Source organism: Chamaea fasciata, unplaced genomic scaffold (assembly GCF_029207755.1).
Source record: "Chamaea fasciata isolate MVZ Bird 193981 ecotype frontalis unplaced genomic scaffold, bChaFas1.0.hap1 SCAF_4, whole genome shotgun sequence".
In the NCBI taxonomy this organism is placed as follows: Eukaryota; Metazoa; Chordata; class Aves; order Passeriformes; family Sylviidae; genus Chamaea; species Chamaea fasciata.
This window is the reverse complement of record NW_027094089.1, coordinates 940,283-953,022: the sequence shown is the minus strand read 5'-3', so window position 1 is coordinate 953,022 and position 12,740 is coordinate 940,283. Positions and strand designations below refer to the sequence as shown.

At 43.8% G+C, this 12,740-nt stretch overlaps 1 protein-coding gene across 1 annotated transcript in view; it reads left to right on the top strand.

Moving 5' to 3' along the window:
* Positions 1-571: 571 nt before the first annotated feature.
* The window catches only part of SKA1 (spindle and kinetochore associated complex subunit 1), a 16,616-nt gene continuing 4,447 nt past the window's right edge, over positions 572-12,740 (top strand). Inside the window, exons 1-6 of the mRNA XM_066182255.1 lie at positions 572-829; positions 1,586-1,689; positions 2,357-2,481; positions 3,460-3,551; positions 7,106-7,243; positions 11,876-12,045. Coding sequence (XP_066038352.1) covers positions 1,590-1,689; positions 2,357-2,481; positions 3,460-3,551; positions 7,106-7,243; positions 11,876-12,045 — 625 coding nt within the window. The 5' untranslated portion in view covers positions 572-829; positions 1,586-1,589. The remainder of the gene's footprint in view (positions 830-1,585; positions 1,690-2,356; positions 2,482-3,459; positions 3,552-7,105; positions 7,244-11,875; positions 12,046-12,740) is intronic.

Here is a 12,740-nt window from a genome sequence, read left to right as displayed (position 1 = left end):
AAGGCGAACTCTGTGGCTGTGTTCGCAGAGCTCCTAAAATCGACACCACCTTCCGCGCTCCCGCTCCCCTCAGAGCTCCCGCCTTACGCCCTTCCTTCCAGCCCCTCCAGACTCGCAGAATTCCAAGTTGGAAAAGACCTCCGAGATCATGCCCAACCCACGCCTGATCCCCTTTTGCCACCCAGCCCACAGCACTGACTGGCATGTCCTGAGACACCTCCGGGGATGAGGACTCCAAACCTCCTTGGGGCATCCCCTTCCAACGCCAGAACGCCCTTTCCACGAGGAAATTTCCTCCTGAAGTCCACCCTGAGCCTCTCCTGGCGCATCTTGAGATTATATCCCCTTATCACTGGCTGCCTGGGAGCAGAGCCCGACCCTCACCGTCCCGAAAACCTCCCTTAGCGCCCCGCAGCCCCCCCCCAGCGCCGCTCCCGCCCTGTTGCCCCTCAGCGCTGCCCCGGCTCCGCCCTTTCCGCCCGTCCCTCGCGCTCCCCTCAGCGCGCACGCGCCCTCCCCGCCCTCCCTAACGCCCGCCCGGGCGCGGCGGATTCAAACCGCGGTTCGAACCCAGCGGCCGGAGCCGCGTTCTCCCTCTTTCCCCGGCCCATCTTCCTCCTCCCCCGACCCATCTTCCTCGTCCCCAGACCCATCTTCCTTCTCCTCCCCCTCCCCCGTCCCCGCGGCTGAGGGAGTGCGACAGGGACAAGACCGGGAAGCACTGGCTCTGCGCCTGGTGAAACCTGAGGAGAAACGGGCGCTGTCGGCGAGCGCAGCGGGTGACCTCAGGGTGTCCCGATCCGTCTGGGAGTGACGTGGTTCCATGCAGGTATGGAGGGTGGGGAAGGCGGCAGGTGTCTAAGAAGGAATTTAATAAGCGCGGTACTTGATAGTACTTTAAGCCAAAAGCGAAATAAAGATTTTTTTTTTTTTTTTTTTAATTTTCCAAGTGTGAGCCGCCGGAGGGAGCTGTGTGAGCGCTCAGTGCCGGTCCACAGTGCTAAATGCGGGGGTTTGTCACATTGCATAACTTTGTCTTTTACTCAATTCCTGTCTAGAATTACTCTGTTACAGTAATCTATATATTATGCCCTTTTTGATGCCTCCAGTCTTCACTAAAAACTCTGCTAACACTTTTTTTTTTTTGCATAATTACATTTATTTTAAAACACACCTTTTTAAACATCAATCATCTGATGTAGTCTCCCTGAGACAGCCTTCTAAAACTGCCTTGCATAAGCCAGATATTTCTTGGTTTTTGCAGTAAATTCCGACTCCTTTTTTAGTGGACGCTTCAATATAATCATGATGCTCCCGGTCTCATGAGGAATCGCTGCACTGATATCACACTGCATTTATCTCCAGAGTTCTGGGAAACTTATTGGCTTGTCTAGTGCCAGTCACTTCATGCTTCCTTTCCTGCCTTCAATTTAGTAAGATAAAAGAGAATTACTCCACTGACTGTTTCATTTATGTTCCCTTTGCTTTGACAGATCAGGGCCCTTCTAAAAATTCTGCTTTTGTAGGCAATGTTTGTAACTTGGGTCTTTGTTAAACTCCTGCCTTCATTTTTGTTCCCCTTCAGTGTAATGATGAAGGACATGGCATACTCAAGCCTGGAAGATTTATGCTTCCACATCAATGAGAAGATTTCAAATATTAAAAAATGTATCCTATTGAGAGACATAGGTAAACAAGACCAAGAGTTTGGTTTACACTTCACTCCAAGAAAGACACTGAGGGGCTGGAGCGTGTCCAGGACAGGGAAGGGAGCTGGGGAAGGGTCTGGAGCCCCAGGAGAGGCTGAGGGAGCTGGGAAAGGGGCTGAGCCTGGAGAAAAGGAGGCTCAGGGGGGACCTGGTGGCTCTGCACAGCTCCCTGACAGGAGGGGACAGCCGGGGGGGTCGGGCTGTGCTCCCAGGGAACAGGGACAGGAGGAGAGGGAACGGCCTCAGGCTGGGCCAGGGGAGGAGCAGGTTGGACATCAGCAGGAATTTCCCCATGGAAAGGGTGGTCAGGAATTGGCAGGGGCTGCCCTCGGAGGTGGTGGGATCCCAGTCCCTGGAGGGATTTAAAAGCCATATGTGACACTTGGGACACAGGTTCGTGGTGGCCCTGACAGTGCTCTGGCGGAATAGTGGGACCTGGTCTCAGAGGGCTTTTCCAGAGTAAATGATTCCATGAACTCTGTTGGCTGTGCAGAGTACAAGGCTGATTGTTTGGCTTGCTGAATCTCTTGGATGCATATGGTGGCTGGGGAGGAGGGAGTTAGATAATCACTGATTGTGAAGGAGGAGGAATATCAGATTTTGTTCTTTCTTAGAGACTTTGTAGCTTAATGCTCCCTCTTTTACAGATGAAGATGAATGCTGCAAGCCTGTGCTCCATAAAATGCAGAATGAGGTGATCCTTGTACATGAGCTCCTGAATAAAATGGAAACAGAAATTAAACAGCAAGAAAAACTGAGAGATTTGATAAAAGTAATCCTTTTTCTTTTCCTGTTCATAAAATACTGAAAGATTCAAAGAAATCTTTGATACGTATATCTTGGGATTTTTTTCCTAGATCCTTAGTGATGTTTGGATGCATGTGCTTATAAGAGAAAGTGGGGCTTGGGACAGGCTTGCTGATGGTTTTTTAAGCAGTTCTCCAGAACAATGAACATTAAAAATTGTGTTTTAAAGCTTATACATAGAATCACAGAATTGTAGAATGGTTTGAGTTGCAAGGGACCTTAAAACCCATCCAGTCCAACCCCTTGCCATGGGCAGGGACACCCTCCACTAGCCCAGGTTGTTCCAAGCCCTGTCCATCCTGGCCTTGGACACTTCCAGGGATCCAGAGGCAGCCACAGCTTCTCTGGGGAACCTGTGCCAGAACCTCACTACCCTTGCAGAGAAGAATTTATTCTTAGCATCTGATCTGAGTCTACCTTCCTTTATCTTTAAGGCCATTAAAAGCACATCTTTGTCACTGGCCTTGTAAACTTGTCTTTATCATAATAGATATGATGATCTGAAGAGCAGGTCTGCTTACACATCTTTGCAATAGCTGCACATAGTATTCAATTAGAGTATTTGTCTGTTATTCTACTGTGTGTTTGCACTGCCTTTGTTAAGTCTCTTTTGGAAATGTAGTTTGGGGAATGGAGGTGAGTTTACCATAGTATCTCGTCTTCACTACCACCGTTCCCTGACCAGACCTTGCTGAGGGTATATTGCTCAAGTTCCTTTTGGCTGCTCAAGTTTCTCTGACATTCTGAGGACAAGGACAGACGCTCCTTCCTGTGCATCTTTACTAGTTTCCCTGGGGAAATTATGGGGTAAGGAGGTGAGATGATGGGGAGAGAATAAAGGACGCCTCTTAATAAAGCTGAAAATTTAATTCAGTATTGCCCCAGTTTTTACTCGCTTGATGTTAGTAGGATCAGATCTCTGATATAGTCTCATTCATTTCAGGACATCCAGACGGCTACTGAGAGAGAGCAAAAGGAGGCACAGCACCTCCTCGAACACATTCCAACCTACCTGCCTAAACCCACCCAGAGCTGGTATGTGGTACATGAGCCTGGAGGATTCAGGCTGCTCCTGGCAGTGTTCAGTTGCAGGGCTGTACAGCCCTGCTCCTTTCACTCCACATTAACTGTGAAATTTTGGGAGCCAAAGTCATTGTGTGTATTGATTCTGGAGCTGGCTCTTGTCCAGGCTTGTGCTAGCACCCCGACAAATCTGTCAGGTCAAGTCTGTAAAATACCAAGTTGTTCCAACTGGAGCTTTCAGGGATAGATGGTGTAGTAGAAAGCAGGTTCTTTTCTGAGTCTGACTCTTCCTTTAGAGTCACAAACACACTGATTTTATAACTACTGCAGTTATAAAAGGGTTAGTAACCCAAATGCTGGGTCACTAGAACTGAGGTTCACCACTTCTCTTCCAAATACAATTAAAACACACAAAAATCCTCTAACTCAGTCATCCTTCTGTGGGACTTTGAATTGTGTTTGTGGTACTTCTGTTCTCTTCCCTACAGCAATCTTGTATTTGTTTCAGCCAGCTATGACATCCACTTGCCTTGGAGAGGGCTGTGCTAAGAAGCTTTTCAGAGTCAAGTAGCTCAAGTGTGTGAAAATGACAAGTGTGTGAAATAACAGCTGTTGCTTGGAAGGCTAAGAGATTTTAGCTCTGAGTTTCTCATCTATCTCTTTCCTGTTGAAGCTGCTTTTTTTTCTGGAGTGATGTTAGTGTATGTCAGGTGGGGTCACTTGCAGAGTCCTTTTACCTGGGGATCCCAGAGTTTCTTTCCCACCTTGTGGGTTGTCAGAAAGCAAAGCATTAGCTTGAATTCAGTGCTTCCAGTATGTCCTCTGAATGTACCAGCCTTACTTGGTCTGGTTCCTAATGCCAGAGAAGCATGAGTCTCAGAACATAACAGACAAATTCCAGCAAAGTAAAAGGTTAAATGTGTGGAAAGAGGGTTCCAGAAGAGAAAAATTAACCGTAATTTTTGTTGGTGTGTAGCAATATGGTCATTGGTGTAGGTATTGTATTGAAACTGTTGTTAGCTGGTGAAGGGATGACTTGTGCAGAAGCTTTTATTTCCACACTTTAGACATGAACCCCTCAGTCTAAGAAACAGCCTCTCAGAATGTCTCTAGGGGTATCTTGTTCCTTTTCAATTCAGATGTTGCTTTTTTTTTGTGTGTGTGTGTGTGTATGAAAAATTGAAGCTTTTCAGAAATTACCACTTGGGTTCTGCCTTCCTGTCATAACTTACTTCGTTATTGTATGAAATCCTTTGTCTTAACTTTATGTTAGCTCCTGGAAGTTGTTTAGATGTAAATGAAGCTTTTTTGGTGATTGTGCCACCTCTGACACCGTAATATTCTTTTGGGATGTCAGTTTCCCTTACCATCTTGTCCTGCTTGTGATCAGAAAGTTAACTGTGATAGGACTTTAGCCAGTTCTTCCCTTTCTAGAGAGAGCCACAATATGTAAAACCAACAAAGCTTTTCTGACAATTTTCTACAGATTGTGTTCAGCCAGCTCACAGCTGCTGTTCTGTCAGTGTCAGTTTGTTGCTGGTATTTCTTGAGTAATAATACATTGTACAATGATGCCATTTGTCAAAACTCACTTTCTCCTTTTGTCCCCATTTTATCACTTCTTGGTGTTCACTGTGTTGTGCAGTGGAGGGTCAAGGGACATAAGAAGGGATGTAATTGTTCAGAAACCAATGCATCAGTGTAAATACATTTTCAGGCCTCTTCCCCAAACTTTCCTCTCCTGGCTTTCTCCCTTTCTGTTCCCCTGTGTCCCCAGATCTGTGGGGCTGTCAATACTAGTGGGCTGTTGAGTGATTTTTGTGAGATAATGCAGAAAGCAGAGGAGCACTTGAATGCTGTTGAGACAGGCCTTGAAGTCCCTGGGAAGATGAAAACACCCACACAGAGAAACTGAACGATTCATGGCTTTAGCTATTGTTTCTCTCCTGTATTCTTGGGTTTTCTGTTCTTGTTTACCAGAGGAATGTCACTGAAATAAAGGGCAAGTTCAATATCTCTCAAGATCTTTGTATCCCACTTATTTCTTGAGAGCAGTTTCTCATTCCACCAGAGCCAGATTTTGTAAACAAGCATCAGTTCTTCCTTTCCATGGTTCAGGTCAGGGGTGAACTGTGTCTGTACCGCCTCACTGCAGCAGCGCAGGGGCAAGGGAGTGGGTGGGAACACAAAGGAGGGGTGCCTGGGGCTGAGGAATCGCCTAGAAAAGGTTTGTTGCAGTGTGAAAGACAGCAGGAAACTGGAGCGTGGAGGCAATGAAGTTTCAAGATGTGAACTTGCTTCCCTTGGTTCTTATGTTTATCCTTTCGTTCCAAACCCACCTCCACCACCTCCCTAAATCCACCCCCCTTCCCTTTCCTTCCTGTTTGCTGACATTCCCTGCTAGCTGCAGGGTGCCAGGATTCGCTTTGTTGTTGTTGTTCAGATGCAAACAGATGTTCTGCAGATGATGACATCTGAGTAAGCCTGGCCGCAGATGTGTTGGGTTTCAGCAGGGCTCTGTGTTGTGTCACGGCGCAGAGCAGAGCTGCTCCTGTCGCTGTGTCACCGAGCAGGCAGTGTGGGAGCCCAGCAGGTGGCACTCGCTGTCCTCTCCAGGCGCTGGTGCTCCTCGGGGGTGGGACACTGGGGCACTGTCACTTGTCACATCAAGTGACGCCTCCAATCCTGCCCCTGGCGTCGACCGATGGGGCGCTGCTGTGCCGTTCACTGCTGTGGGACCCCATGTCCAACAAGGATCTCTTGTGGGACAGTCAGATCCAAGCAGAGGATCATTTCCGTGTCCAGGTCAGCTCTTGTACTGCTCTAGATAATTCTGCTGCACATCCCAGTAATGTCCATGTGTTCTGATGACAGTGGCTTTGGCCATATGCATCACCTTTGCTGTCCTGCTGAGGAGCAGCTGGGTGCGTGGCTGGCAAATCCCTCGGGGTTTGAGGCTCTAAGCTGAGGGTTTAGAGGAAGGGTGAATTTATGAAAATAGTGTTCTAATAATCAGCAATAAATCAGGAAACTCTTTGACCTTTTGGATCTTGCCTAAAAAAAATTTTTTTAAAGTATTAAAAAAACCCCAGTCTGCTAGGTGGTGTTGAATTTCTTTGCTTCAAATGTTTAATGGATGAGTCAGGCTTCCCAAGATTTGAACCTGTTTCAAAGAGTTCTGAAGTATTTCAAATCTGCCCGTTAAGGCTGCAGCTCTGTGCTGTGTTTTATCTGATAAAAAGCCAGGCCTTGTGTTGTGTGAAATGTAATGGTACATTGAATTCTGAGCTGTGCCATGCTGCACTTGGATTGCTTCCAACTCACCTGCTAGCAGCCACTGTAGCAGAGAAACCAAGAACTGTGCTGAAGTCAGCTGGAGGATACGATTTGAAACAGGGTAGGCTTGCTTTACTGATGTTTCTTTTGTGAAACTTCATTAATTGTGTTCATCCAGCCTAACAGATAGGTTGGAACTTAGGTCTGTGACTAAGCAGACTTGATAATGTAGTGGAATTCTCCTTTCTACTTTACCTGCTTTATACACTGAATATTCCTTCATTTTACAGCATCACGGTGCCAACTGTGAAAGACGAAGGACAAACAGAGGCTGTAGAACCCAAGCATACAAAGAAACCTGCAAAAGGGACAAAAGTCATTAAGGAAGCAGCATTAATAACCACAGAGGAGTATGAAAGTGTTCCTGGGTAAGTAAGCGTGGCTTCCCCCACACCCTGACATATCAGTTTGGGTGGCACACACAGGTTTGGGAGAGTCGCCTCTTGCAGAACTGGGACTGACAGAGATTAAATATTTCATGGGGTGAAAAATGCTAATAGCTCCAAATAGTTTAAATGCAATGCCAGCAAACCTGAAAATTGAATGGAGTTAACTGGGCTCTTTTTTATGCTGGTATTGAGAAGATGAAAACTGATCAGCTAAAACCCAAACCTCTTACCTCAAAAGTCACTGTAATAATTGTATGAACAGAGATTTATTAGCTAACAGGTGAATCCTCATCTTGTTTTGAGAACTGACATTAAAAAAAAAAAAAAAAGAGCCATCATCTCATAAGATGAAGGGTTTGTTTACATATAGAAGGAAAAATAATGATGAATGCTCCTTTTATTTGACCCAGCTATTGGTTTCTGGAAACTTCAGGTCTTGACTTACCAGTCTGTTTTGAGACAGGAAAAGCAATCAGACTTAAAAGCCAAAAAACACTGTGCACTGAAATTCCCATATTTCTGGAATAGAAAGCTGTGGGTGTTTTCCCATAACATCAGGATTTGATTAATGGATATCCTTGTCTGAAGTCTGACATATAGGAATAACTTCTTAAATGGCATTTGGGTGGCATGGGTAAATGTTTCTCCAAAAATAAGAAAACTCTCTTGATGCCTACGGCTAAATTGTTATTGAGATTCTAGATTCACTGTGCTCCCTGACAATACCTATTCCTGTTTCAATAAGAAATATGTTTTCGAGTCTGTACTTTACTTGAGGCTTTCCAATAATTTTTTCTATAGCCTTCAAAATTTTCAGGTGAGTAATGCCCGTTTTCTTCCTTATCCTGAATGCTGAGCTAATGATAAAGGACTTCTGGTTACTTCTTAGAAGAGCATGCACCTGATATTTTTATTCTGCAGAACACCTCAGGTATTTTGTGGATTTACTCCCTGAGGTATCTCTCTCCTGATAAAATTATGAGAGGATAAAGCTGGAGCTTGGGAATTTTTGGTATTTATCTCTCCTGTGGCAAGAGAAATTCCTGCCAAATACTGTTTTAACTTCCAGTTAAGGCTATGATCTTCCCCATCACAAGACAGGTGGAAGGACACTTGGGGCATGGTTTAGTGGTGGCCTTGGCTGTGGTGGAGGAAAGGCTGGACTTGATGATTCACAGGGCTTTTCCAGCCTAAAGGAGCTAATGATGATCCTTGAAAATGGAAGGTTTTCCACTGCTGTTCATGGGCGTGGAGGATGGGGACAGAGGCCAGACTTCCTATTCATTACAGATTCACAAATCCACAGAATAAGCTGAATTGGATGGCACCCACTGTGGAAATGTTGCAGCTGTGTTGGAAGACACCCATTATGGAAAGGTTGCAGCTTAGACTGTGCTGGTAGAGCTCTAGAAATAATTTAATATTATTCAGATGGGAGAAGCATGTTTGTTCTGTGGAGGAAAATTTACATGAATTTCCATAGATCTATTAATCTACCAGTATTTCTGTTGCCTGGCAATGTTGAAGAACAAAATTGAGGGAGTACTTGCAATTTCACATACTGATTGACCAAATCTAAGCGGCAAATACTTGTAATACAAATTCTCTTACACTGAATGTATTCTCTTGGAAGAATGAGAATTTGGTTCAGGGCCCGGTTCTTCAGGTAAGCACTAGGGGTGGGAGGTGGTCACTGAAAAATTGAGGCTGTTTTCACTTGCTTTATGCTGAACATGAAGGAATATCTATTCCTAACACCATCAGGCCACAAAAAGGGGGACACAGACTTTAGTGACTTCATAGTCCTAGAACTGGGCAGCTGGTGTTTAGCAAAAGTACATGCTGTGTTAGAGGCAGATGTGGAGAACCCTGATCAAACAGAGCACTTTGCACAGTGAAAAACTTGAAAATTATCTTACCCTTCAAATCTGTTGCAGGAAGGTGTTCTTTGGAGGAAGATAAGGACATTTCAAAGTGACTGTCTTTGTTAACTTCTGACTTTGAGGCAAAGGAAAATGCTTGCTTTATTCTGTGTCTGGAATTCTTACTGCTTTCTAAAAATCTTACTGCTGAAAGTATTTTAGATTCTGTGCATTCATTATAACTCTCAAGTCTCAGAAGATGGTGGCTTGGGAGAATACATGGCTATTTTAGCCTAACCATTTTTGAGAGAGCAGGGGGTGGCCAGTACAAGCTTTATCTCTTTTAGGGTGGTATATTTGTGATATACTGATGTTATTCTTTTCTCTGAGGAACACAGCACTGTGCTCTGGTAATCATACCTAAGGAAAAATGCTTTGAAAAAGGGCTTAAAAAGAATGTGGATTAAAAAAAGAAACTGACCAGTTTTTTTTTTTTTGTTTGTTTTTTTTTTTTTAAGAAGAATTTTTGAATTTTATTGCATTTGGAATAGGGAAGCAGATTTTAAAGTGATCTTAAATCTAAATTAAATGTCTGAATTTGGAACTTCTCAACTTTGTATTTTTATATGAGTGTACGTATGGACTAAAATTAATGTCAGCATTACCAGGTTTGCCAGCGATGGTTGGGTAGAAACATGAGAGGGCTGTGGGACAGCTGGAGTTTTTATGATCTTTAGTTATGCACAGAATAAAAATTCCAGTTGGTTTTGACAGAGTTTAATTTCAGATTAAAGCATCTTGGAAGCCTGAGGGCCTCTCAAAACAGCATTTGCTTTTCAGGTTTAGGCAACCCAGCTCTGCCTCTGTTTCAGCATTGGGATGAGCTGAGGTGCTCCCTTGGCTTTATTCAGTGTGTTCATTGTCTGTGTGTTGACAGTGGGAGCACAGTAACTTAAATAAAGGTATTTTATACCTCTGGGCTTTGCCTTCCTCGCTCTGCAGGCTCCCCTGTGGCGTAGGGAGGCAGAGAGAGCAATAAACAGCAGTTAATGCACACAGGGAAAGCCTTGCTGTGGTTACAGGCTGTGTTTGTGCTGTGGCTGCGTTCCGGGGGTGGTAGTACTGCTTTTATTACTGTGCAAAGGAGAGCCTTTTTATAACTAGGAGACGGCTGCACGTCCAAGGCTGAATTAATGCAAGTATCGATAAAGTTGAAAGCTGGTTGCAGGTATCTTGGTGGCTACTAAGTTTCAGACTCGGTTTGGAGGCAGGGCAGTTGCTTTGAATTGAGTTTTTACACACCTCCTGCCGGCCTGTCTCCCAGGCAGGGACTGACTGCTGTTGAAACCTACAGCACTCACTCTGAGTTGGCAATTGCAGAATGCCTGCCCAAGTTCTGGTTTGGAACACTGAACTTGTTACTGATTATCTGCTTCTGCTTTGAATTCTTTGTATGTTCTCTCAAAGATTGAGCCTGTCTGTTCAGATTAAAACGAGGGAAGAACTTGCTGTTCATTGATCTTTTCAGTCTTGCTGTCCCACAGCTTTTAGCCACCTGCTCCACTGACCCAAAGCATTCATTTTTAAAATGAATTGTAACACTTGTGTGATTCCTCAGGTCTGCAAACCAATACTGAAGGAGACACAAACAGGTTTGTTGTAGCAGCTGAGTGAAGGCCACAGGGCAATGCAGGTTGCAAGGCTGGCCTGGCTCTTGTTGCCATTTTGGGGGGTGGGGGTTGTGTTGTATTTAGCTTGCTGCTTGTCATTTGAGTTTCAGATTTCATTTTTGTGTAATGGTTTCTCAGTGTGCAGCACAGTTCCTTTTCCTTGAAGGCATGGCTTTACATCTATAAATACTGAATAACCTCACTTGCAAATATTCCAGTGTTCTAGTATTTCCACATCACTTTGTTCCTTATCTTCTGTGCTTCCTGTACCTCTAGGCTGTTATCAACAGACCTTATTCTTCTAGTACTAGTATTATGAAATGCTCTGAGAGTTCAGAAGCGGATGCTGGTGGTGCAGAACCGTATCTGCACAGCTCAGTAGGCTGCACAGTCAAATACAGAATGCAACACAAAACCATTAATTCTTAAAAAAACCCCAAATAATCACTGAATCACAGAATTACTAGGTTGGAAGAGACCTTCAAGATCATCGAATCCAACCTGTGCCCTAACACCTCCACTAAACCATGGCACCAAGTGCCACATCCAACAACAACAACAAAAAATTTCTTTTAAAAAATAAAATAAATGGCTCTGGCTCTGCTCCATGCCCGCCGCCAGATTATTTGGTGCAACTGAACAATAAATGGCTGTAACATCAAACACTGGTTATTTGTGGTAATAACATGAACCAAATTGTGCTCCTCGGCCAACACTTCATTTCGTGCTGTTTTCTGCAAAGTTATTTTTCTGTGTTTGTATCTTACGTGGTATACTATAAAAACAACCTCTATTCCATTTGAAAAGCTTTTTACAGCTTAAGCACTGAATGCATTCTGCTTCTTCATTTTCTAGTATTTTATCTTTCTAGTTTAGGTTCTGTCATAGCCTTTTTACATTCAAAATTGTTAAACAATCAAGGAAATTAACAGAATTAACTACTACATGTATTTATTAACACAAAGCAGGAGAAACTGCCTCTGACTGGGAATGGCTTGTCCAGTTAAGGCTGAAGAAAGGGAAGAACAAACACGGAACTTTGTGACCTTCTGGTTACTGATCCTTACTTTTATTTGTAGGTATTTGAAAGGCCGTATAACCTATGATCAGGTTAATGCAGTTGTTCAACAGATTAACAAGGCCGTGGTGGAGAAGTACAAGATCTTGTATCAGCCTTTGAAGTCTATGAGTGCACCAATCAGAAATCTCTACCACAGGTTCACGGAAGAAGAAACTAGGGATACAAAAGGTATTTTTTTTCCCCTTTGTTAGTACCAAACATGTAACACTTGGATGTTGCAAGAGAAGTATAAAAATACAGGTCTTTTTTTCTGACTGAAGAGTTTCCCATAGTGATTGGGTCACTTTTTGAATGTTTTCATTGAAAATACATCCCTTTGATAGTGTGTCAAGCCAGAAACTTTGAGTGCACAAAGATTTCGTTTGGAATCACTACAAGTTCTGGAAAGTTTGATAACCAAATCATAGAAATGTGTTCTCAGGTCTTAAACTTGATGGGCCATGAACTATTAAAAATGTGTTCAGAAGCTGAGAAATCTGGCTAATTAATTGTGCTGCAGTGGCTTTGTGGAAAAGATAGGTCTGTCTGATAATCTTAAAAAGTTTTCTCCTCTTTAAAGCATAGAGGGAGTGAAAACCAAAATACCTTTCTTTCAATTGAAAAGAAAGTTGCACTTACAGGCTAATTTTTCCAAAAACATGTAGCACAGTGGATCTGTGATATTCAAGTCTCCTTTTTGGCATATCTTTCCTCTTAAGAGCAAGTATGCAATTATTCCTGGAGGGGTGTACTGCACATGTCAAGCTTGGTGATGTCCTTAAAATGCCCTCATGTTTCCAAGTTCAGGCATAAAGAGTGGAGCAAACCCTCTTCTGTCTCACAGAAAAAGAGCTGTGTCTGACAACACCATGGCACCTACCTTC